General features: G+C 37.3%; 4 protein-coding genes across 4 annotated transcripts; 2 read left to right on the top strand and 2 right to left on the bottom strand.

The window, feature by feature from the left end:
- The first annotated feature begins 4477 nt into the window (after positions 1 to 4477).
- LOC140775784 (protein G1-like7) lies at positions 4478 to 6318 on the top strand. Its single transcript, XM_073119215.1, has one exon. The coding sequence runs from the start codon at positions 4604 to 4606 to the stop codon at positions 5132 to 5134; it is 531 nt and encodes a 176-aa protein (XP_072975316.1). The 5' UTR covers positions 4478 to 4603; the 3' UTR covers positions 5135 to 6318.
- Positions 6319 to 8587: 2269 nt separating this feature from the next.
- LOC140775783 (protein TIC 56, chloroplastic) lies at positions 8588 to 12595 on the top strand. The gene is made up of 6 exons (XM_073119214.1): positions 8588 to 9376; positions 10102 to 10299; positions 10611 to 10893; positions 11470 to 11632; positions 12014 to 12227; positions 12328 to 12595. Exons 1-5 carry the CDS (start codon positions 8710 to 8712, stop codon positions 12218 to 12220), a joined length of 1518 nt encoding a protein of 505 aa, XP_072975315.1. The 5' UTR covers positions 8588 to 8709; the 3' UTR covers positions 12221 to 12227; positions 12328 to 12595.
- A 416-nt stretch (positions 12596 to 13011) lies between these two features.
- On the bottom strand, positions 13012 to 15825 carry LOC140775916 (cinnamoyl-CoA reductase CAD2). The gene is made up of 6 exons (XM_073119410.1): positions 15588 to 15825; positions 15266 to 15438; positions 14843 to 15028; positions 14593 to 14755; positions 13486 to 13672; positions 13012 to 13358 (listed from the first exon to the last, which is right to left on the bottom strand). Exons 1-6 carry the CDS (start codon positions 15694 to 15696, stop codon positions 13214 to 13216), a joined length of 963 nt encoding a protein of 320 aa, XP_072975511.1. The 5' UTR covers positions 15697 to 15825; the 3' UTR covers positions 13012 to 13213.
- A 1154-nt stretch (positions 15826 to 16979) lies between these two features.
- Positions 16980 to 23750, bottom strand: LOC140776647 (uncharacterized). The gene is made up of 12 exons (XM_073120421.1): positions 23532 to 23750; positions 23110 to 23197; positions 22068 to 22367; positions 20936 to 21094; positions 20195 to 20335; positions 20042 to 20098; positions 19446 to 19584; positions 18947 to 19051; positions 18601 to 18821; positions 17685 to 17726; positions 17534 to 17603; positions 16980 to 17452 (listed from the first exon to the last, which is right to left on the bottom strand). The coding sequence occupies exons 1-12, from the start codon at positions 23648 to 23650 to the stop codon at positions 17412 to 17414; spliced, it is 1482 nt and encodes a 493-aa protein (XP_072976522.1). The 5' UTR covers positions 23651 to 23750; the 3' UTR covers positions 16980 to 17411.
- Positions 23751 to 25246: the final 1496 nt, after the last annotated feature.

Below are 25246 nucleotides of genomic sequence, written 5' to 3'. Positions count from 1 at the left end.
CCCATTGGCATTTGGATTCATATGCCTTAGGCCCCTACCAAAAATTCTCTGTGTGGGGCAGTGCCTCAAATAATGATAAGTATCATTTGGATTTCTGCATTGGATACTTTAGAACTTCCTCTCCTTTTCTTTTCTTCATTTTATGCTATGTTTGAATGGAGAGAATAGGAGAGAGGAGAAGATAAGATAAAGGGAGAAGGAAAAAGAAAATAGAGAGAGAGAGAGAGAGAAGAGAAAATCTAGTTGTTCTCTTCCTCTCAATGTCTCTCTACTATTGGATAGGAAAAAATGACTGTTTAGTCTATCTTTGTCTTTCTTTCTCTCCATGTCTCCTTTTTATTCCCTTGTAAAATTTCTATCCAGATAAGAGAAGATGTTTCTCTCATCTTACTTTCACTTCTCTTCTCTCTTATACTCTCCCTCAAAATAGGGTGTTAAAATTTTATCTGGCAAAAAGATTAAGAGGATATTAGACATCAACGCGCATATGGGAAAATATATATATATATATATATATATATATATATATATATATATATATATATATATATATATATATATATATATTAGGGCCATTTACGTGGAAGACTATAAATTTGTCCAATATGCTTCTCTCTACGTGAAGACTATAAATTTGTGCAATAATCTTGAAGACTATTATTGTGGTTTGATAGCTATAATTCTTACATCTTTGGTATTGTTTTCTTTTTTTCCTGCAATCGAACAAAAGTGCAAGTCTTAATCACAAATCCTTATCATGGCATAATGTTGATGTTATTTTCGTTTGATTATTTGAATTTGGTGGCACATGAAGCTTGCAACGTACGTAATAGGGGCAGACTTTATTGCTTGGTGGGTCATATTAGTGCTTTCTTTATCTAATTTATATGGAGAAGAAAAAAAAAAGAAGAATCTATCTAAAGTCCAGGGCCTAGATAGATTGTAGAAATTTTCTTGTTAATGCTTGCTATATATACATATATTGTGGCCCCTTCTATTCTAACAGCTAAGTTGATATCTTAATCTCCTTTTCCAGCAGTAAAGTGGAGACAGAAGTTTCTTGTTGGGATTATTAGGGTTGGTAGAAGGAATTGTTTGTTGGTGGTGGGTGTGATGGATCTAGATTCGCATTTCATTCCTTTTTTTTTTTCATACTAATCCTTGTACCATGGCTAATGATATCATGAAATTTAAATTAAACAATATGATAGCATTCATGGTACGATGCAAACGTCATAAGCTACTTTAAAGTGGAGAAGAAGCCCAACTCTCTTTCCATTCTGACACTTTCTAACCTCTCTCTAGTAATTAGAGTAGTGATTAGGGTCCTTGTTTATGTTTTAGGTTGACCTATGAGGTAAGAGTAATAATTTTTCAGAATGAGAAAGATTTCAAATTCTGATGTTAAGAGCCCTATGAGTCTTGATGGCTGCTGTGGAACCCATAATTGTCTTCTTAAGAATCTTAGAGTTAATGTGTTCTTTGACTATATATGTGGCGGCTACCCCTTGAACAAAATAGTTGATTTAGGGTTTTTTATATTATTACTGTGGAAAACTTTTTAAATATTATAATTATCACTACATTTTTTTAAAATCTTAGAATTGCCATTATATTTTTTAATAAAATATTTTTAACAGATTAATATTAAAGTATGACTAAAATACTCTCTCTCTTTAAGATTATAACATAAATATTTAATAACAATTTTTTGTCTCGCTTTTCATTATATTATAATATTGAATATAATATTTAATAGTTTTAGATTATTTAAAATAATTTATATAAGAGAGAATTAGTGTTTTTTTAATTTAACTTATGTTTTAATTATGATGAGTTAAATTTAACTAAGATGATAACATTTTTTTAAAAAAGAGTTCAATAATTTCGATGATAATTATAACATTTTAAAGACCGCAGCAACAACGACAATTATGATATTTCGAAAGTTTCCAGTGGCAATTACATAAAAAAATCTTAATTATTTATGTCATCATTAGTTGCTTTCTTTCTTGGCTCTCATGAGATTATACATGCAATATAGATTAACGGGTGGCTAACGTTACGTTACTATTATTGATGCGTGAGAATTAGAGTTAAGTGACGTGAAACACGAGCATTCTACAGTGTGATCTGTGATGCCAGTCTGAGTCTATCATAGATAGAAATAAATAGATATACAAAATATACAATAAGTCCATTCCATGCAACTAGATAATACCTAGGACGCGGCTTCACAACTGCTGCATTATTTTAATAATTTTGAAATGAAACTTCCTAACTTTTGGAGTGAGCCAAATGTATACAAAGATTGGGAGAGATTTGTCAAAAAATACATCTTACATTTTGAATTCAATATTATTGACATCTTACCAAATAAATATTTATTACTTAAAAATGCCTCAAAAAGTACTCTGTCATTAGTTTTCTTAATAATTGATTACTATATAATTGAGTTACAATTATTATAGATGTAAAATAACATTACTACCCAAGAATAACCTTGCATGAGTAGTTTTCTTTTAAGGAAAAATAAATAGAGAACTATATATTTTAGATATCTTAATTTTTTAGTTTTAAAAGTAATGCAATATTTTCTATTATGTTAGTTATTGTTAGGATGAAATTGGCTCGAGCTTTTGAGGCATTAAAAGTTAAATGCAGTGGTCTAAATGTAAATATTTATATGATATGATATTAATGATAATAAAAGCAAGACATTTGGTGTTTATGATAAATTCCTTATTTTTTAAGATATTTATATAACTGTCATAGAAAACTTTTAAACTATCATAATTACTAATTCTTCATAATATTATAATTGCCACTTAAATCTTTGGGCTCTTTCAAAAAAAAAAAAGTATATCATTTCCAATAGTAAATTCTAATTAATTATGATTAAAACTAAACTTAGATTTGAAAAAGACTATTTTTACCTAAATTGCTTAAAATATTTTCAAAGCAATCCAACTTTTTTTACCTAATATTATAGCATACCATGAAAAGTGTTTTCTTTTATGCAATACAAAAATCGTTGGTAAAGGTTCCACTTCCTAAACTTTAAGAAAAAAAAAAGTATTTTAGTTATTTATATATATTTATTAATTTTAGTAATAATTTTTTAGAAATATTTTGTTTAAATTTTATCATAATGACAATTATGAAAGAGTCAAAAAGATAGTTTGTTTCCCTTATGCTAGGGTTTTAGTTATTTTCTCCCCTCATCTTAAGTGTCTTTCTCACCATCGCAAGCGAATGCCCATCTCTCTTTCCCTAGCCAAGTGGCTGAGAGAAGTGGAGGGGCTCTTTCCCTCCATAGGAGTTTTTTCCCATTTCTTCTTCTTTTTCTCTTCTCTCGCTTTCTTTTTCTCTCTCCTTTTCTTTCTCCTCATCCATCTTTCCTCCATATCTCATTGTTTTCTTACGTTTTATGCCATCCCTATCTCTTTTTTGTTACATTTGTTGCCCTTTTACTCCCATTTTTCCTTCTCAATCCTTACCTATCTTCACATACTCGCACTTTTCACTCCTTCACCCACATCTATTTTCCTTGTTGTTGTTGTTACAACTATGCGGTCATTGCTCTCTCTCTCTTCCCCTATGCTGCCTCCTCTTCTTAACTGTCAAAATGTTATAGTCACGCTGCCCAATTCCTTGCTTCCGTTGCCTCCCCTGTTCCTTCCAATATTGAGGTTGTACCCTCCCTCTCCCCTTCTGTCCGTCCTTGACTATTTGCCTCACTCTTTTTTGTCTGTGCCCCTATCGAAGTGGATCCAAGTGGGTTTAGGAGTGCCCATCTTTAGCCTCTTGCTCATCTTGCCATGGTAGTTGGGTTTGTCATGATGATGTTGTGAGAGGTGCAAAGTGTTTGAAGTGTCAGTTGCTTTCGACTGTGAGATATTTTGGGTTTGTTGCCTTTACGAGTTTGAGCTAACCATTCTCATTTTGGGGTTGTGCATTATTTTTACTTTATTCTTCTTTTTCACCTATAGTTTGAGAATCTCATTTCTTCAATTTTTGGAGATTTGTAGAGTTGTGTTGATGACGGTTGAAAGCTGGATTGTTTCCTCATGTGATTCTTTAGGGTTGTATTTTATGTTATAACTTTGTGTGCCCTAGCTTGATACCTTATTCTTTTTTATTATAATAATATTTTTATTATCGCTAAATGTAAAGCGTGTGATAAAAGATGGTCGTCATATTTCTCTAATCAATTTATGTATCATATCATCTTAAGCAATTTAATATTCGTGCCTCAGCTTTCCATTACCAAAAAAAAAAAGTTAAAATCTTTTAGTGACAATTATAATATTTAAAAATATATAATAACAACTATAATTTTTTAAAACGTTTACAGCTGCAATTATTTATTAAAAAAAAAAACGTTTTTGTTTCTCAAAAATCTCTAAACTCTTGTTACGCCACCATGGCCGTCCCTAACCTTGGGGACCACCACCACGTGAATTCCCATTCACTTCTCCTTCCTCTCCCCGTCCCTCTCCAGTCTCCACCCATCCATTCCCCCTCTTTTAACGTCTCATCCCTCTTCGCATTCCCTCCCCCCACTTTTTTATTCCTTACCAAATAACTCTCCCAGCACTGCATGGACTCCGCCCCCTCCTCCTCCGGCGCCTCCGAGCAGCCGGCGCCCCCTCAGCCACCGAGTCGCTACGAGTCCCAGAAGCGGCGCGACTGGAACACCTTCCTCCAGTACCTCCGCAACCACAAGCCGCCGCTCACCCTCTCCCGCTGCAGCGGCGCGCACGTGATCGAATTCCTCAAGTACCTTGACCAGTTCGGGAAGACCAAAGTCCACGCGCCCGTCTGCAACTTCTTCGGCCACCCGAACCCCCCCTCGCCCTGCCCGTGCCCACTAAAGCAAGCGTGGGGATCGCTCGACGCGCTCATCGGACGACTGAGGGCGGCGTTCGAGGAGAACGGAGGCAAGCCGGACGCGAACCCGTTCGCGGCCAGGGCGGTGAGGATATATCTAAGGGAGGTAAGAGAATCACAGGCGAAGGCGAGGGGAATACCTTACGAGAAGAAGAAGCGCAAGCGCAAGTTACCGGAGACGCCTTCCTCTTCTTCGGCCCCCGCCGTTGAGCCATCTGGTGGACCCGTGGGTTCTTCTTGAGTACAGTTTCACTCTCTCTCTCTCTCTCTCTCTATTCCCCTATTTCTTCTTTGACGACTTTCTAAATAGAAATCATAAGGAAGAGCATATAAAAGATTTCTGGTAGCAAAGAGCTTGAATTGGTGATGGTTTTGTTATTTATTTATATATATTTCTCTCTTCAGGGGAAATTTGGTAAGTTTTATCTCTCATCTTCTCTCATCTTGCTTCCCCTACATAGAATAAACTCACTCTTTGAATTGCGGTGACTCGACTACGACGACGCGAGAGATACCGAAGCTAGTAGTAACACATCGATGGCTGGTCCCCTGCCGGATTTAGGACATTTCCCCACGTGCGTTTCTCCACTATCTGACTCATCACGCCTCCCTACAATCTCTCAAACACATACACACACACTCTCTCTCCCTCTCCCTCTCCCTCTCTCTCTCTACATTTCTCGAGCTAGCAGCAAACTGCTCTCTTTTCCCTCCCAATCTCGTGACTGGATTCACAAGAACAACAGTAGCAATCTAATCTCTTTCCCTTCTTCTAGCTAGAGACCTTCTCTCACTCGACTCGCGTGATCAATTAAACCTTTGTGGGCCAATCCCTTGTGAAGTCAATGAACAGGGTTAGCTCAGGAGAAAAGAGAAAGCTGCATCAAATCCCTTCCTTTTTCTTAGCTTGCCTCCCCCCCCCCACAAGGCCCCAAGATCTCTAGCCCGAACAGTACTCCTGCTTCCTTTGTGGGGTATATATATATACATATATATGACTACTATGATGGCAAGAAGAAGAAGAGCTCCTTGCCCTCTCCCCCTCCTCTGCAACGTCTTGTCATGTCCAATCTCCAAACTTCACCCCCAAAATTATTACGTAGAACATAGTCTCATGACAGAAATTTATTTATATTCATCTCTTTGGCTTTAGTTGGTGCGACTTTTTTATTCAAGCCTTTGGTGTCAATATATATGAAGTTGGATTCTGAGAGATCCACCGCTTGTTTTACGTTTCAGATCAAAATATTAAAAAAATATATTCTACTTTATCTTTGCGTTAGTATATTTTAGTGTAGTTAGTGTGGATCTAATAGCATTCTTGTGTTCTTTAAGGAAGAAGTACGTGGTCCGTACTGAAATGTAGTACGCACTAATGATAGGCATCAATATCGTTTTGAAATAAATAGTTCCCCCCCCCCCCCCCCCCCCCTCGCTTTAAGTTGTGTGTTCAAACAACATTCCTACCCTTTTATTAAATCCAAATCTTGGCTAGATTCAACTGTCTTTCTCTTCTGGCAATAGAAATAAGGAAGAATAGGACATTGTCTAATCTTTTGATTTTCAGTACAAATTACGATTGATTCTATGGATCCGATGTCCGTATCCAATCAATTGGGAGACTTGGGTTTCTATTCCTTTCAAAGGTTCAAACAAGTACGATATTATTTTGATATGAGGTCTTATATCTACTTTCCTTTTTAAAAATAAAAAATAAAAAAAAAAGAAGTGAAATAGCTTGGATATAAGGATAGTTTTGCTGCCATTTCATTTGATCTCTAATGCAATAGTGAAAAGCAAGTGGCTTATCATTGTGACATCTTCTGCAATATTTTAGGATTTGTGTAGCTTGCATGCATCTAACTATATTCATCAAATTGTACCTAGGTACTGTAAGGACATTTTTAAGGAAGTTGAGTGCAAGGCTGATTTTTTAAAGATTTCTTTGATGGTTTATATTAAGAATACAGCATATATAGTTTTAAATGAAAGTTTTCCCAGCAGTATATGATTTATTTCTTTTTAAGTGAATGTTATATCTAGCAGTGTATGCGGATTCATTTAACATCCAGGCTTTCTACTGACTACCTTGATAATAAATTTACACAGTTTGTTTCCTTAAAATGCTGCATTGTCATATTAATGTATACGTGTGCATAGTTTCTCTGCCCCAGATGGTTTATAAAGAACAAGGCAAGCAATTTATGCTAAATCTTCTGAATTAAAATCACTTGCTCGTTGCTTAAAGGGAGTTAAAATAGCAAGTAATGTTCGAGTTAGAATATCGGTGCAGAGAAACTACAATTGAAGCATTAAAGGTATACAAAATGGTGATCAATATTGATTACCATTTCCAAGTTTATTGTCTAAGAATATGCAGTGCAATCTTTAGTTATTTCTGATGCAATTCATGATCATTGCCTTCTACGTTATCGTATCTTTTAAGTAGATATTTGCAACAACAACAAAAGAATCGCTTGATGTAGTATGCAGTCGACAACTCGAATAATATTTGAAATTTTACATTGTAAATTTTGATTCATATAACCAAACATTGACTTTCTTGCCTTTGAAATATTATTTTGCCTTTATTTTGCATATTCAAATATTCGAGATTTGTGACACACTATGAAACAGTGAGATGAAGCAATCCTAATTAAGTTTTGTATTGGGTTAATTAATGTGCCTATATAACTAAGAAGGCATAAGACTCAAGTTTAAAAAACTTATTATTACAAGTGGCAACTAAATTATCAACTAATCATTTTTTTTTTCAGCACACTTATTTCTCAGATACCCAAAACTATGAACATCTCCTTGTGAAATACACAACACATTCACGAGTTTCATATTATTTCTGATAATTTGAAGGTATACAGGTCAAAGCATTGAAAATAAAACGATTTCAATGTGGAAATTGAAGTGAAAACCTTACCTTAAAAGAAATAGAAATCTTGGCGAAATGTTGAAAATGGACTAGTGATCAATTAATTATAATTATATTGTTGGAAGAAAAATCTTGAGGAGGAGAGGGGAGAAACCGGAAACGTGAGGCTGGGAGGGAATCACGGGGATTGGAGTCGATGAGGCGGGGCCCGAGTTGCCCTTTGACTCGGTGTCGACTCGGTCACCGACAAGGAGATCTATCGTCATCTCTGCCTCGGATATGACAACTTTAAGTTCTACTTTTAGATTTGACACGACACACCATCACCACCACTACCACTACCCCCTTCTTCTTCTTCTTCTTCTTCTTCTTCTGGAGTATGTTCCTACTAATGAATCTGGAGATGAGATGGATAAAAATGAGAGGCTAACCTTCTAAGCTTTAGAAGGGTGGGACGTCTCACAACTAGCTATGTCCCCTCCAAGATCTCTAAATATTTTTAATCTTTGACTTCAGTGTCGCTCTGGTACCATGTCACATAATCAATCACGGGAAAGACAAAGGAGGGAAGAGTTTTCTCGAACAATTGAGTGTAAAACTGTCCCATTTGTAGGTAGGTAGGTAGTATTTTTAATCCTAGCCAGGCAGAGACAAAATACTAGTACTACTATTACTACTGGGATTTGACTGGGCGAGCCGGTTCAAGCTTCAACATACCGGCCCAAATTAGTCTTAAATAATGACTAGAAAAAAAGCCCACAAGCCCAAGCCCAACCCTAAAGAGTCTTAATCCGTTAACGCACTATCCACTCTATCTCCCTATCTCCTTCTTCCTTCCTTTCTTCCTTCCGCTCTACCTCCTCCAAAATGCTCTCCATCTCCATCCCCCACCTACCAAAACCCTAACCATAAACCCTAGCTCCCATCCCATGGCGTCCATCAACCTCAACTTCCTCAGCGACTGGTTCCCCAACCCCCCAAGACCTCCCAGATCCCCCGCCTTCGCCTTCATCGGAAACCGCAACCTCTCCTTCCCCAGCTCCCAAAACCCTAAGAACCCTAAAAATGCGAACTCCGCCTCCGACGACTCTCCCGGAATCCTCTCCCAGAAGCTCGACCAGTTCTTCTGGGAGTGCGAGCGTCGGCCCGACTACCGCCATACCCCCGAGGTCGACGCCATCCTCGCCGACGACCCCATCTTCGAGAAGAAAGAGGACCCTTCTCCCGAGGAGATCGAGGAGAACAAGAAATGGTGGGATGAATTCAACGAGAGCCCCGTGGTCCAGTTCTTGAAAAGGGCGGAGGTCATCGCCGATAAGATAAATGAGATGGAGCTCAAAGAGAACGAGAATCCTTACAGGTGGGAGGACAGGAAGCTGTGGAAGGCGCTGCCGCACGTGCCGGGGCTCGACGGGAGGCCGATGCCGAGGAAGGCGATTAGGACGAAGAGGGAATCGGATGATAAATTTTGGGACTTTGCGCGGCAGTTCTTCTTCGGACTGTGGGGTTTTAGGCAGAGACCGTATCCGCCGGGGCGGCCGATCGATGTTGCACAGGCGATTGGGTATAAGAGGCTGGAGAAGCGGTATTATGATTGTGAGTTTGGAAGAGCTTTTGTTCATCTGGAAGTAGTTATAACTCATAAGTTCCATGCGTGCTTCTTATCAAGTATTTATTTGTAGAAAATGGAACGGTTTCTAGTTATTCTACTATGGTAGTTATTCAAATTATAGGTGATGTCAAAGAGGATGAAATCATGGAAGAGGGAGTGGCTGATGTGAGGCATTTGCAATGATCTATAGGATGCACGAGGACATGGAGTGAAAAGTTGAACAATTAATGTGAGGTTGTGCCTCTGTTAGAATAAAGTTTCTAGTCTGAGTTTGGGTTTTACCCTTCTTTTATGGCCCTAATCTAGATCAGAAATTGGCCATTACTAAAGTTGTCAGTTGGTGTTTGAGGATTAGAAAGGTGTACATTGATTTGTTCCTAGTCCGAAGGTGAATTTCTGTCATTTAACTACGTATACAGAAACTGATTTTGCTTTATTTGAGGAGTTTAGGGCTTAGATCCTGTGATTTATTATTCATCTATGGTTTAGAACCAATTAGAAGCCAAGCTAAAGATTTCATGAAATACTATAGACTTTCATGTTCGACTCATTCTTTACTGCATATTTATCTATTTTCTCTGATGGAGCTTTCACTTGATGTATCTAATGCTAGTTTGATGTATATGCATACTGATGAAATTACTAATCTACTCGTCAAGTAGAAACTTATTAATCTTTCTAATGTTTAGTTCTCATTGTATTTCTTTAGTTATTATGAGAAGTGGTGGTTGGTACTACAAGGACCGACTGGGACGTACTAGAGGACCATTGGAGCTGATAACTCTTAAAACAGCTTGGGCTGGTGGGATAATTGATACAAACACATTCATTTGGGGTGAAGATATGGATGAATGGGCGCCAATTGGAATGGTTTATGGTTTAGAAAAAGCAATCGCCACTTGGGAAGGTTTGTTTCTTGTCAGCATTCACAAAAACCTTCCAAATATTTAGCAGAAGCTTTTGTTTGTTAGTTAGTTTGATCTATTTCAGTTTGCACGGCAACCTGGCCACTTCTCTCTGCTTTAAAAAGATTTTTCTTAACGGTATGACACCTAAGGTCTAGTGACCTGAGCTCAGCGTGTTTAATGGCATGAGGTTGACCTGAGCTGAATTCTAATTGAGTTCAAGCAGCTTGCTGCAGCAGGACTGCTGTGTAGTCCATGAATATAATTATTCTTATTGTATTTTAACTAATATGCAACCTTTACTTTCATTCAGTCAGATTAGGTGCTGCTGCCACAGCTTTCATTCACAAACTACAGAAGGGGATACCTCCTTGGATTCCTCTCAAGGGATTTGAAAAGAAAACCTATAAGCAATTACAAGAAGAAGCTATCGAGAGTAAGAGGCGTGACATGGCTGTGCTAGAAGCAAATGGTGGCATATGGCCTGGTGTAAAAACTCCTAGCCATGCACTCTTTTTGTGGGCTAGTGGCTCAGAACTCACTACAATTTTGGAAAGAGACCACATGCCCAATAAATATATCCCCAAAGAGCTGAGGTCTTATGTTCAACTGTGACTTCTGCATTTCCATCCTTTTTGCATCATTACATGCCTAACTAGCTGTAAGCTTATTAGAATATAGATTTGACTTGTTCCTTAATCTGATGTTCACGGGTTGAGGCTGTAGTTATGTGTTGGAACAATTTTGTAAGGTAGGGGCTTAGGGCATTCTGGTGTCTGCAATGCTTGCCTGCCTTCATTTTCTTGCAATTCTTTATCCTTCTTTTTCTTTGCGAGACCACCTTCTAGTGGATTGACTCCATTAATAAACTATCATAACCACAATATTTGAAGCCAAATTAAGCAAGTTCAGAATCATGCTATAGTTTGTATATATTGTAGAAGATGAATGCAGAGCTCCTTATTCTTAATGGTGGGTAAAACTTAGTACATGAGTTCATACTCTAGCTGATAGATCCTTTAGATATTTGGCTTGATCTAATGCATGCTGGTATTTTCTGCTTAGTATTAGCCTTTCTTTATTTTTGACTAAATTAAAATTCAACTATTTGCATTTGTTAGATATTTGCTTTTTATAATTTGATGATAAACTATATTGCTCTTTCATGGCAGATATCGTCTGGCAAAAATTATTCCGGGTTTAAGGCCATGGGAGGTCCTAAGTGTTGAACAAGCCATGGATCAAATAACATATGATGGGGAGTGGTACCGTGAGCCTCTTGGTTCCTACACAACAGGTCCACCATATATTAGACATTGGAACAATGATGTAAAGGTAGTTTCATTCCAGAAAAGTTGTTCGCTATCCAATAATGTTTATAATGAATCTCCTATGCATGCTCATTATTCAATTATTAGCAAACAGGTCCTTGTAACCAGCATAAAATTTCTCAATGTTATTTTGGTAAGGCTAATCTAGAAGAAATCAAGTTCCTGTTTTGTTGGTTATTAACCGAAACTTCAAAATACATTTATATTGATCTTGAAGAAGTCATGCTAGCCTTGCTCAAGTAGTCAAAGCTAGAAGCCTTAGTTTAGCGGACGGGACTCCTGGCTTTAGGAAGTTGGTTTGAGCTTTCTGGATCAGTTCCTGACTTACAAAAGAAGAATGAGGAACACTTTTTATTGAGGTCTTACTGTTTTTGTCTTTGAACAGAGGATGTTTAGAATCTTTTACAACCTAAGCTACAGAGTGTACAATAAGTTGGATCGGACAATCCCAGGCTTCAATTCAGTGATGCAGAAAGTCCGAGCTGATTCGTCTGCAAGGGATGCACGGCGAAAGGAAAAAAGAGAAGCTGAGAAAAGGGCTGAGGCTGAGGCTGCCATTTATGGCCGGCGTGCGTCAACCGACAGAAAGTGATGGCTGGGTGCGATGTTCAACCTCATGAATTATGATTCTCTCATCTCCTTTATATTTTTAGAATTTCTTATCATCTATATCATGTGCCAATCTGTATATACACACAGGTGATTGGAGAGGTGGACTTGTTTATAGTACAACGGAAAGGAAGAATGTACTGTGGCTTCTCTAGATCGAGCTGGTATCAGCCAAATTTATTGTCTTACATAGAGAATGACTTTGCAACTCATCTATTCATTAAGAGTTTTTTGTTTAGCACTTCCTATTGATGTTTGGACCAATGTTTGTAGCCAGAGAAGTACCATTTGTAAAATCGCGTCTCTTGATGAAACTTTTGCTCAAAGATTATTGCAAAGAAGTTGGCCATTGAGATCAGCATAGAAGGCCACGGTGATGGTGGAATTTTAGTCCAATTGTGTCTGTATGTTAAAAAACTTTATCAACCCAAGAACTTGGGACCCCTCTTAAAAGAAGAGGGGTGTTACTGTCGCCGAGTATGATATCATCTCTGTTTGGTTGGATGGATAACGTAAGGGGTGATGATTATCCTGAATAAACTTGAAAATGAAAAAAGTTTTGAGGATATGTTGATGTTTTATCACTTAATAGAGGCATAGGAATCGGATAGCAGGGAGGTTATGCGCGAACAAGGCCCTTTTATCGGGAAGCCAATCTTTGCTGTCCGTCAGTTATCAACTCTATATTTCTGAATCAAGACGCAAGTTGCTACATAGCTTAACATACATTATATTATCCTGTGGCAAAATAATTCATCAACTGAAGAGAATATATGGCAAAATAATTCATTAACTAAAGAGAATGTATGGCAAAATAATTCATCAACTACAGAAAGTATATGCACTGCAGCATGCAGAAAAATCACACTAACAGAATCATCCGTGAGAGGCAACTAAATCTCATGTACTTACAAGGAAAGAAATCCAGTTTAGGGTGAATGAAAGATTCAATATCCCACCTTCATGCAGAAACCTTTCAGGAGATGTAGCCCTTGCTCTTAAGACTCTCCACTGCGTCCTTGATAATTCTCTCCACGGGGCTGAACTCGACACCCAGTTCAATCAGTTTCTTTGCTGCATTTTGGACTCTCAGTAACCCAGGTGTGGTATCTTTCGGAAAGCTGTAAAATTCACAGATCTAATATAAGAAAACCACTCTATAGATAATTCCAGTTTTCTCATCGTATTTATTATAAACCAATAACTTCTGATGGCATTATGTTTTTGAGAGAATCAGCTCATATATACCTTGGTACTTTGTATCCAGGGTAAAGTTCTGCTACTTTGGATGCAAAATCACTCCAATGAGCGATGCTCTCGACGCACAAATGCCTTCCAGATGCTGACTGGTTTTCATATAGTACAATATGAGCCAGTGCGACGTCTTTTACATGGACTGCTCCCATGTAAAAATCCGGGTACTCTTCCGTGCTACCTGTAGACCAGACATGCTATTTGTCTAAAACCCTTATAGCTATTGAAATAAATTAAGGATTCCCCAAATTTTTCTTCTAGCTATGAACCTATAATGTATAACTGGGATAGAGCAGATATAGTGGCAAATATGATTCTATAGACTGTTAAATGAGGACGACATAAATCCAACTATGATATTGCTAGATAACTGAATCCTCAGATATTGTTTAGTGATAGTTAGTATTCAGTATGTAACTCCACCTATGTATGTCAGTGGGCTATTCATAGACAACAATTCAGAAGAAGAGCAATTCCTTTAGCTTACTATTCGTCAAAGCGGTAGAGATTTTGACATTTGAGTACTCATACATCCGCGAGTTTAACATCAACTACCAGTTGCAAAGCAAATTTATGTATAGGATGCTTTTGAGAAGCTTTTAGGAAACTATTATCTCTTACGACATAAAAGAAGCACATGGAGTAGATAAACTAGTGCTCTCATAATAAGAAAAACTGAAGGCTAGTTCTCAGTTATTGCATTTCATAAGAATAGATAAATAGTGTACAAAGAATCAAACTCACGGAATCATATGAACAGCAGTCAGTGTTCTAAAAGACTGCCTTGGTATGAAAATTAAACTACTTTATATATGATAAAGTAATACAGCAAGGAGCAAATTCTAAAAAAGTGATGATCCGTGGTCATCCTGTGTATTGATAACGACGATTACTATGTTGAGAGGAAAAAATATTAATGGTTGATAAGATGGCATATCTATCACATGTTATAGAATGTTTGTGAAGTGTTTGCGAGCACAGCAGTGTTCTAACCGAATCTTCTAAAATCTACAACCTTATAATGTGAAATAAACAAAGGATTAATCCTGCACGCCATAAAGAAGAACATTATAAAATTGAAATGAAGACATTTTAACAGACCTTCGAGAAGATGAACAACCATTGCCATGCTGGCGTTGACGGCAGGCGGAATTATGGGACCCAAAACCGTGCCCGGATTGATCACCACCACATCCAATCCGTTCTCCTTCGCAAACTCCCACGCCGCCTTCTCCGCCAAGGTCTTGGAAGCCGGATACCACACCTAAGAACAACACCAGGAGTGCCTCGGTAATCACAGTTATCCAACAACTTGAGTTCCAAAATTATGGGAAAAGCTTCGGATTATTACCCCGTGCTGCTTGCAGTACTCCACGTCGGTCCAACAGCTCTCGTCTTTCGCCACGTCTGCCGGCCAACTCCGGCTCGGGATGATGGCCGAGATCGATGACGTCACCACCACCCGCTTCACCCCGCTTTCCTTCGCCGCGCGGAGCACGTTTAGCGTCCCCTTCACCGCCGGATCCAGTAACTCTCCCTGTTCCGGTAACAGAGAATTGTGAGGAGAGGGCTATTTTGCAAATTTGAGACCTACATTTTACACTTATTAGAACAAACTCTTCCTTTCTACTCATTTGAAAAATACTCGGAATATTCCATCTTTTTTACAAGAACGTTCTCCATGTCGAAGTAGAAAAGGGAAATTAGGAAGGATATTTCAGCATTAAAAAAAAAAAAGCTTAATTTGCAAAGACGGATCGGATCTGAAAATTACCACGGGATCTCGGACCTCATCGACGGTGCAGGGTGACGCTAGATGGAAGACGCCGGCGGTGCCACGTATCGCGGCGAGGAGCGAAGCGTAGTCGAGGAGGTCGATCGCGAAGAGGTGGAGCCGACTCGCCGCGCCGTCGAGCCCTCGCAGGTGCTCCGTCTCGGTCGGGTCGCCTGCGAGCGAGGAGAGACGAAATTACGAAGATATCCTTTAAATCTAAGCGGGTAAAGAGGGAATTCCGTGCGAGGGAGTGCTCGGAGATGGAGGTGAGATCGGCGCAGCGCAGCCGTTGTATCTTGATCGGACGGGTGGGAGGGAATACCGAGATCCTTGACGGTGGCGTGTACGGTGTAGCCGCGTTCGAGGAGGAGGCTGACGAGCCACGATCCGATGAAGCCACTGCCGCCGGTGACGCAGACGCTTCTTTCCATCTCTCTCTAAAACTCCTATCCCCTTCTCTCTCTCTAGAACAGAGCTAAGCCTGGCGTAGTATATGAAGTTAATGGATTATGATATTTTGATCAATGCGAAGCTAAGAATTACCGTGCTTCTTTCCTCTCCTCTATTTCACCTGATACGATATCCGGACTCTATAAATTACCTATATTTATAGATAAGAGAGGATCATCTCAGATCCTTTTATCATCATAATTTTTTTATCTTTATCGTATTAAGCCACCAAAAGATAAGTTATCTGGAATATTGAATCACTCAACTAACCAATTTTGTGTACCATATTAACTTTAATCAAATCAGGATTACAGTATTTTTTCCACGATAACGAATATATTAATATGGAATAATTAAATACGTTATTATATCATTAAACCTCAGTAGGCTTAATATAAAAGTCAAAATTAAATTCCTCTCAAACTGAAAGTTAAGGCGGGGAAAAGCTGGTCAACTTCTTATAAAATTTTGGGACATCGATTACATTATTTCTTGCATACACCCAGGAAACATTAATCATCATATAACATCTTAATTATGCTTAGAAATAATTGCATGAGTAGTCCCTCTCTTCTTAGCAAAACAGCAACATATTCGTAGTACGATTTTCTTGATGTCGTAGCCACAGACGCCACTGAGATCTATATTTATATTCAGAGGAAGTAGGAAAACAAAGAGTTTATTCAAGTTTTGGGGGGATAAATTTGATGAATTGGCACATAGCCGGATAACGCACTGGATTTGGGAGGGAAGAATGAGCAAACTACGATTTCTCTTAATGTCGAATTTAGATGGAATTCGTTTGTCACTTAAATTAATTTTTCTAAATCGTGAAACTGGCCCTTATTGAAGCCCATAAGTAAAAATATGAAAAAAAAATATATGAACATAATTTAGATAGGTTTTATTTCAATTTCATTACTTTCAAACAGCAGAACTTATTTCTAAATATAATTAATTGAATTCAATCCAAATAAAACTTTATTGAGTTCCATCTAGAATTAATTGCAAACTTATAATATTACCATAATAGTTATTTTGTGGACGAATTACTCAGTGTATTTAAATTATGGAGTATAGAAACATAATAGCATAAAATAGACATTGGTACATGTTTCTCTCATAATGTTCCAAAATAGAATATTTTCACATATATGTTCCGAATATAAGAATTTGCTACCATTCGATTTGATGTATACTTTGAAGGGTTTGAATAATATTTAGCCTGTTGCTTTCTCATCAAATTTATCTTCAAATCAAAAGATAAAGAAAGTTTAATTATTATTTTTGTCCAGACTATAGTTGAAAGTCCCAAAGGAAGTCAAATTATTTCAGGAATCCCAGACTGAGTATATACAAAGCACAGTAGTAACCAGTTAATTGTCCCCAACTAGGAACAAAATGTAAGCAGGACTAGTAAACCTCTTTTAAATGACTTCCCACAGCATGATCTCTGTAAACTTTCTCCCACCCTAAAAAAAGAAAATAACAGCAGACTATTTAAGAAACTTGAGCTCTAGCCGATCGATCTAGCCAATCAAAATAGTTAGCTGTTAGATAGCCTCTATGCTTCCTGTAACAGCCAGGAAATCGCTTGTGAGAATAATTGGAAACAGAAGTTGTGGAAATCTCCAGGAAGTGAGAATTCTTTCGTCCAGAGATACTCGTGCAGTTCAAACAGATGAATAATGTAGGATTACAACTCAGTCTTCTGGTACTGAGGATGTGCACCGGATCCTTTTTGCAAGAAAAGTCCACGAAATAAATTCAACAACTTACAAGCAACAGAACAAGGTTTGAGCACATCTAGATTCGCACCTGGAAGTTCCAGCTTTGCATTGCACACTTTATGATAGTCATGCTTTAGATGGGGATTGACAATTTGTTCCTGCATATTTTCAGAAGGCTCCTTTAGTAAAAGTTACATTCTGCGATGCATATCTGAGAAGAATAATCCATAAGTTTGTACCTTGAAAACCTCAAATGGACAGAAATCACTGCCACCACAACCCTGGAGGTAAATTCGCATAAAGATTCACAATCAGAGGAATGAGTAAGCCACGTCACTAAAATTGAGAAAGATTCTGCATTCTCTAATGATTATTTCCTCCTAGTTTAGTAGAACCTCTAATCGAACCACTTGATTGCAAATTTGCAATCAACATAAAAAGAATCTGGTGACTATCACATGTGGCATAACAACAATCCATCACCAAACCACGGCGTATAGCACTAATGAAATACCCACATCCATAGCCAAACACAACTAAAAAAATGTCAGAGATAGGTTTGATAGTTCTCAAAAAAAGAAAAAAGAAAAGCATGTTGCAAGCAGAACAGCAATAAATGAGACTTCCTGTCAAAAATTGTGGTTTTGCAAACAGAACAGCAAAACTATATGGAGCATTAAGGAATGTCAACAATAAGTGAGAAAAATCAACACCATACAGACAATAAGAAAGCTTACTTTGGATGGTAGGAGAAAAAAGAACGGAATAAGAAAATCACAAACAGTTGTCCTATATAGCATTGTCTTCACATAAAACCTCTTCATCTAGAATTCTTCTATGTATACCAATTTATTTCTTACATCTATTGCTAAGACATCATTACATCTCAATCAAGAAGCATGATTGATGGTATAATATAATTAGATTAACAAGCTGCACACAGCTACAGCCTACAGGTTGGTAACTGGATGCTGAATGAGATTAAACGGAAGCTGTAATTTATCAATGTCACACAAGATAATGTATCCAGAATATCCAAAGATAAATCTACTTCTCACAGTGCTGTTAATTTGATAATTGCATGCAAGATAGTTAAAACAATTGATAGAATAAAGTAGTTATATAAAGGCAATCTGTTATAGTGATTAATCTTACTGGCATTGGAACTGGAATTTCATTGTGTAGAACTTGCACATAGTATGTGCTATTTTTCCCTCTAGACATTGTGGCACCATCAGACCCATCTAACGGACAGTGAAACAAAGCCAATATATTATTTCCAGCAAAAGGTGCAACAATACTGCCCATCCAATTTCTCTTCTGAGGTGGCTTTGGAGGTAGAAGAAGTGGTTGCTCACTTTGTATCTGTTCAAATTCTGAATACAACAGAAAGTAATTAGAAGTCTATGAGTAGAGTAAGATCCCACATGGATAATTTGTTAACACTAAAGTACATGTAGCACTGATCTATATCAGAAATGTTAACAAAAAGAATTGTCACCAGATCCTTCAAGAAAAAGCCCAAGCAGACAGGTGAGAGGCACAACTGTTTCTGCATGCGCAAACCGGAGCCTTGCTTTCTCAAAAGTTCGAGGGGCCCAATTTTCTGCAAATTCAATAATATCATAATAACAGAAACATGAGTCAATATGAAAACTGACAAGGTCATTCTGACTTCTGAGGCTAACTGCAGAGGAGGAGGATTCATGCGTAGAGTGTCTTTTTTTACATCATCTAGGAGCCAGTTGTCATTTCCTCTCAACCACATGAAAAGGCTGGCAGACGTATCTATAGGGAGGTACAACAATGGTAACAGCATGCAAACAGAAATATCCATGATTCATTACTGACTTATATCTAGGAAGCCTTATTAACTGGTACCCTAGGCTTCCTAGCAATTAGCTCAAATTAATTTCAGGGTAACATGCATGAACCACTATGGATTAATTAACTTATAAAATTTCAACATCAGGGAGTTTAAACTTTAAACTATAAAGTACCTTCTTTAGCTATGATCGCTTGCTCCATTGCCTGGACAATATCTTGGAGTAGTGGTATGCCCATGCGGTAATTTATTGCCTTACCATAACCTTTAAGCAGAAAACCCTCCAAATCATCGGTCCACTCAAGTAAAGAGACCTGACCATGAAGAAAATCACAATTTACAAGTATCAAGAATGATTTGGGTCATGAACGCCTTTGCGATAATCGAATAGTTAATAGTTAAAACAACAGCATAAAAAAGAATAAATGTTGCCAACTATCTCAAGAAGTTCTTAAACAAGTAGTAGAGAACATGAGTTCAAGAAATTGAATACCTTTTTATTAGCTGTAGCTATAAAAACTGATAACAGGAACAATGCAAATCCATAAAGCAACCAGTTTGGAACAGTAAATGCCAGGGTTAGCTAGTTCCTCATTAATGAGGCAAAAGTTGTGTAGATAAAGAAGAGGAAATATCACCATGTCAGCTTAGAGAAGCCTAACTACACTTAGCCATCTCGACAAAATCAAAACGCTAAGTTAATCCATCTACCTTGAGTTACCCAGATAGAATCGATCTCAAATAGTCTAAAATTTATTAAAAATCACATACCTCAGTTTCATTGAAAAGGCCACAAGCTTGATGTGTAATATCCAACAAAGATGCTTCCTACATTTTAGGAAAATAGATAGCATATGAAAGAAAATACTCTGCATTCTCAAAGTGGGTTAAATATAAGTATTGTTACACTGAACAAGCAATTACCTGCTTGCACAGAAACCAAAGGGAAGCGACATCCTGCCTTGTGAAATTAAGGTGGTGACGGGAGATCAGTGAAGAGGTAACTTCATCTAAAATTGGTTCTTTGAGTTTATCAACAGCAGGCTCTTGACTTTGTCTGTATGCCTGAAAGGTCATGTGAAATATAAGCAACAACTCTTTATGTACTAAAACTCAATATAAATTACAGAAGTTAGGTATGCAACTGGGCATCTTAGTAAGCATGGAAACTGTAAAGGGTCAGACTTACATGCATGTAAATATTGTATATTATAAATTCTATAAGACAACTTATATGCACAATATCAGAAATATCCCAACTCAACTCATTGGATTTCTATATTATTAGTTGAAAGTTGAAATGGCCAAACAGTAGAAACACTTGAACTCCTTCAGTTACGAGTATATAAGGAATGATTATAGAGAGCATGAACTAAGGAAGGAGGTGCCTAATTCTTTCTATTGACCAGATTCCTATCTGTGTAGTAAACTGTAAAGTGTATCGAGCACTTCTTCCGACGTAAGGGCCGTACTTCAAATGATGCAAAAACCTGTTACTAATTACTGTATTAGCAACTGTGAAAGAAAACTACCCCAATGGATGATTACCTTTCAAATTTACTATATTTACCAGTCAGATCACATGTTATACATTTCATCGATTTAAAAAAAAAAAAAGAAATCTCCAAATATGAATTGTTAGAGAATTGTAAACAATTATCATACCTTGTATGTTGTACAAGTATCAAAAAATCGCAGACATATATCACTTGCACGACTCTCGCTGATCACAGAAAACGCGCGATGTTGTCCTGGTCCAAGGCTTCCTTTTCCATGAAATAGCCCAAAACCAAATGCTACAGCACTAGCTGACGCTCGAGGAACCTGCATAACCACAAATATTAGGTATCTGTCACATCATCAATAGGCAGAGGAAAAGAAACAATTAAGCGATAATCATGATCATGTAACCATGACATATAATGAAATATTCTCCTATAGTTCACACCAATTTGCCTCTTCAAAGAGACCATGAATGACTAGTAAGATATGAACAAAAAAACCAATAGCATTCGACTAGAACTAAGTTTATATTCTAGGATGGTAAATGACATTCCTCTTCAGGTTATACTTCACCTCATAGCTCTGGTCTTGTAGACATCTGTACTGAAGGTAAACACTAGTTGAAAGTGGTGTTTGCAATTCAAAACGAGACTCCATTATCTTTATATGTATTCACATAAAATAAACTCTTTCATGCTAGTCACCTCTTCTGCTGTAACTTCAAGTGCACAGAGATACACTACAACAAACTTGTGCGGTTGTGCCATTAGTATATCTGATTTATAAATATCTCTATGTCAATATACACATGAAAATTCCTCACAAATATTAATTCATATCAGATCTAAAAGGAAAAGGAAAAAAATGCTAGTCTTTCATGCATCGTCTGCTTCCCAAGGAAGGTATAAACAGATAAAGGGAAAAGGAGGAAAGATACCCAAATTGACTAAATCCATCAAATATCCTTTAGCGATTCAGGAGGCCCCACAAATCAGAAAACACCATACCACATAAAGCCTTCCAGGAATAGGCATTCAATAAAACTTATCGACAAAAGGTAAATATAGAGATACCTAAGTAATTTAATATTTTGGAATCATTCAAAATCTGCCAAAAACATGTCCATTTCGATTCTATTAATACAGTGACTTGCATCAAGCACAAATGTTGTTTAAATTCTTGAGGTTTCATTCGCTGTGTGCCATAAAAACCCATAGTTATGCAAATAGACATGGAATCATCATCAAGTTACCGAGTAATAAAAGGACAAGAGAACAGGCTAGATGATGCTAACCTGGGTCGCCCTTATAGTAAAGATTTCAGGGTGATACTCCTCATGAAATATTTCTGGAAACCTTTCCCTCACTCTAATAGCAAGATGGTATAACTCATCCTCCCCTTTGCTGACTAGTTCACCACCTTTCTCCCTGCCTTTCCAAGGTGACTCCCATCCTTCTAACCATGGTGGACTTTTCTGCAGAGAACTTTTATCTGACTCTTGTTTTGCTTCTTTTAAAAGAGCACCCAAACGAATTTCCAACCTATCCAATTCTTTGATGCGTTTCTTGGTGGGAGAACGGGTTCCATGCCTTGCCTGTTATGCAGAGAGTCTTATCAAAATTCAACAATTATACTTCCAATCAGAAAAAGATACTTAAAAGATAAAACCATCACAAATAATGCTAAAAGATAATATTAAAAATGCCTCAAATGAATAAGGATTCCATCTGCTTAAAGAAACACTAAAGCTTTTCTTTTAAAATAAAAGAAAACAAGCAGAACATCATCGATACGTAATTGGTTTGGGGCAGATAGGAACTTAACTGCATCTGGACAAATTTAAAATGAACTGAAATATAGGAAGAATTAGTAATAACACATTATGCAAATGAATTCATACCTTGGAACCTTCAAGGGTTCTCAGTTCATAACATAAGGAAAGATTCAAAACTTGCTGAGAAGCAGAAATGTTACATTGAATGGATTTCTCATGCTTAATAATTACACCATTAAGAAGAGGGGACAAGAGAAAATTCCTCAGACTTCTCAAACTAAGGCCAAAAACTGTCATTGGGATGATCACAAATTGCAGATAACGATGTCATTTCAAAGAAAAACCGGGAACAGTGTACCAAAGACAAGCTAGGGCACCATATTTAGATCTCCGATACACTAAGGGATCTACTCCCTTTTCTTCACCTTCAAATTATAGTTTATAGCTTTACCTATGCAGTAGGTAGAGGGCCGCAAATTTTTAGACACAAGCAATCATTTTAAGCAAGTCATATCAAAATGGAACAATCAACAAAAAAGAATAATTTGGATAGAAATTCTACCACAAGATTTAAGTGGATCGCCCTACATCCATTTGGTACAGAAGAAGATAAAAGGGCGTCATTCCCAGCACCTTTACGAGCATCATATCTGCACAATAATAGAGAAAACAAGTAATATACGAATATTATAGATCAAAATATACTAGTAATCAACAGAAGAAGACAGCTAGTAGAATTGACTGAAACTTTTGCCAATTTGTTGGAAATGCTAAATGTTCAATAGTGAACCCGACCTAAAAAGTTGAAAGAGTCTGACTTGCAGTGACAAATCATATGCTCCATAACCATAAATCTCATAAACTACGAAAACTTTATATAAACGAAGCAGATCGAACATGAGCGATCGAGATCGAGATTAGTAAAGAGTAGAAGAATACCTTATAAGCGATCGAGATCGAGATTAGTAAAGAGTAGAAGAATACCTTGTGACGGTGGAAAGATGCCGCCGCACATCGAACGAGTCGTCAGCCGAAGGAGACGAAGGAAGGAGAGAGGCGGATAGGAAAAGTATGAGGAGGAAGTAGATGGTGGCGATCGCCATTGCGTTGCTTCTCTGAACTCTGAGACGGAGAGAGAGGAATATGGATTCCAGTGAATGGTCTCAAGAAAGCGAGAGCATTCTGTTCGGTTTTAATTGAAAATGCTCTCTCTCTCCTTCTTTTTCTCTTCGAGCTTTTTTGCAAATAGACCCAGTGAATGGGCTCTTTTGTAACTTTCTTTTAACACTTTAACATCTAAACTATCTATTTTCTCTTGCTCGGTTTTAAATAAAAAAAATTACTTATTTTTAAACTTTCTCTCTTATTTCTCTTTAAAATAAGAAAAAGTAGTCTCCACCTATATAATATCTTCCAAATATAGTTTATACACAGTTTAAAGGGTCATTATGTCGTCAAAAATAAATAAATATTTGCATAAAATTAGACAATACATTATAGTCTAAAAAATTGCATAGAAGGAGCTGATTTGCAAATAGTTAAAAAGACAGGAGATTCTTTGCAATAAATTCGGAACTTAGGTAGTTATCATAAAATTAAAAAGAAAAATATTCTTCTTGCAGGGGCTAAATTGCTTCATTTGTGACCCTCTATACTAATCATATATGGAGAAATAATTTTTTAATGATGCTATAACAATGAAATTTAGCAATTTTACCTTAACAACCATTTCATTATCTAAAAGATCTAGCTATTCAACTAACTATAATTTAGATAAATATAACTTTTGCAGCCGGCACTAGTAGAGTTCTTTACTAGGATTTATTCTTTTAGAGCGCTTCTTTCATATTGTGAACGGTGTTCTCCCTCCTCTAGCTTAGGCTATGGGATGGGAGAGGTCTCTTATTTTACTCTATATTTTACCGAATCTCTTCTCCCTTTCCATCTTCACCTTCCACCATCTTCTTGGTTACGACTCCTTTTCTTTATCTCAACCACTTACTATTCAGTTTTTAGCCGCTACCATCGGACCGCTAGCCCTACCAATCACTCTCCTCCTTCACGACATCGATAAAGGTTGGATCCATAGAGTGGCAAATCAGAGATGGAGCCTCGGCTCTATTGCCCTTGCGTCGTTTTGTGGCTTGGTTTGGCTGGTCCCAATTGCCATAATCTTCCTTCAATGTTGTGAATTGCCATAGCCTAGGCCTTTTGTCGATAATCCCTTCTTTCATTATCCTCTGTTATATGTAACCAAATATCGTTTCCTACCCATTCCAACAGCACAATTAACCATTTTATTCATTGGTTTACCATCGTCTCATATCTTCGTCGTCATATGTTGTCTACCTCGCGACATCACTAACTGCCTTCTCTTTTCATTGCCTGTCGCCATGGACTAAACCGCTAAAGAGTTTATTTCCTCTATTTTGTCGTTGTGATCTGTAAGTTTAACGAAGCTGTAGGTTGTCAACCTACTCATTCCTGCGTTCTTTCTTATATGACTATTTTTATGCTTTTGTATAGTGCTGGTAACGTTGGCCAAGAGGATGATGGTTTGTTTCCAATATGCCTCCATTTTTTTATAACCGAGTGTTTATTTTGTTATGTACTCACAGAGTGTTTATTTTGTTATGTACTTATACCAATTTTTTATTATCGTTATGTATCTGCCTAGTGTGGGCTTGTACTAGGGTCTA

The sequence above is a fragment of the Typha angustifolia genome, chromosome 14 (assembly GCF_048772165.1).
Source record: "Typha angustifolia cultivar Huaian chromosome 14, ASM4877216v1, whole genome shotgun sequence".
Taxonomy (NCBI): domain Eukaryota; kingdom Viridiplantae; phylum Streptophyta; class Magnoliopsida; order Poales; family Typhaceae; genus Typha; species Typha angustifolia.
Note: the sequence above shows the minus strand (reverse complement) of the source record. Positions and strands in the feature narration are given on the sequence as shown.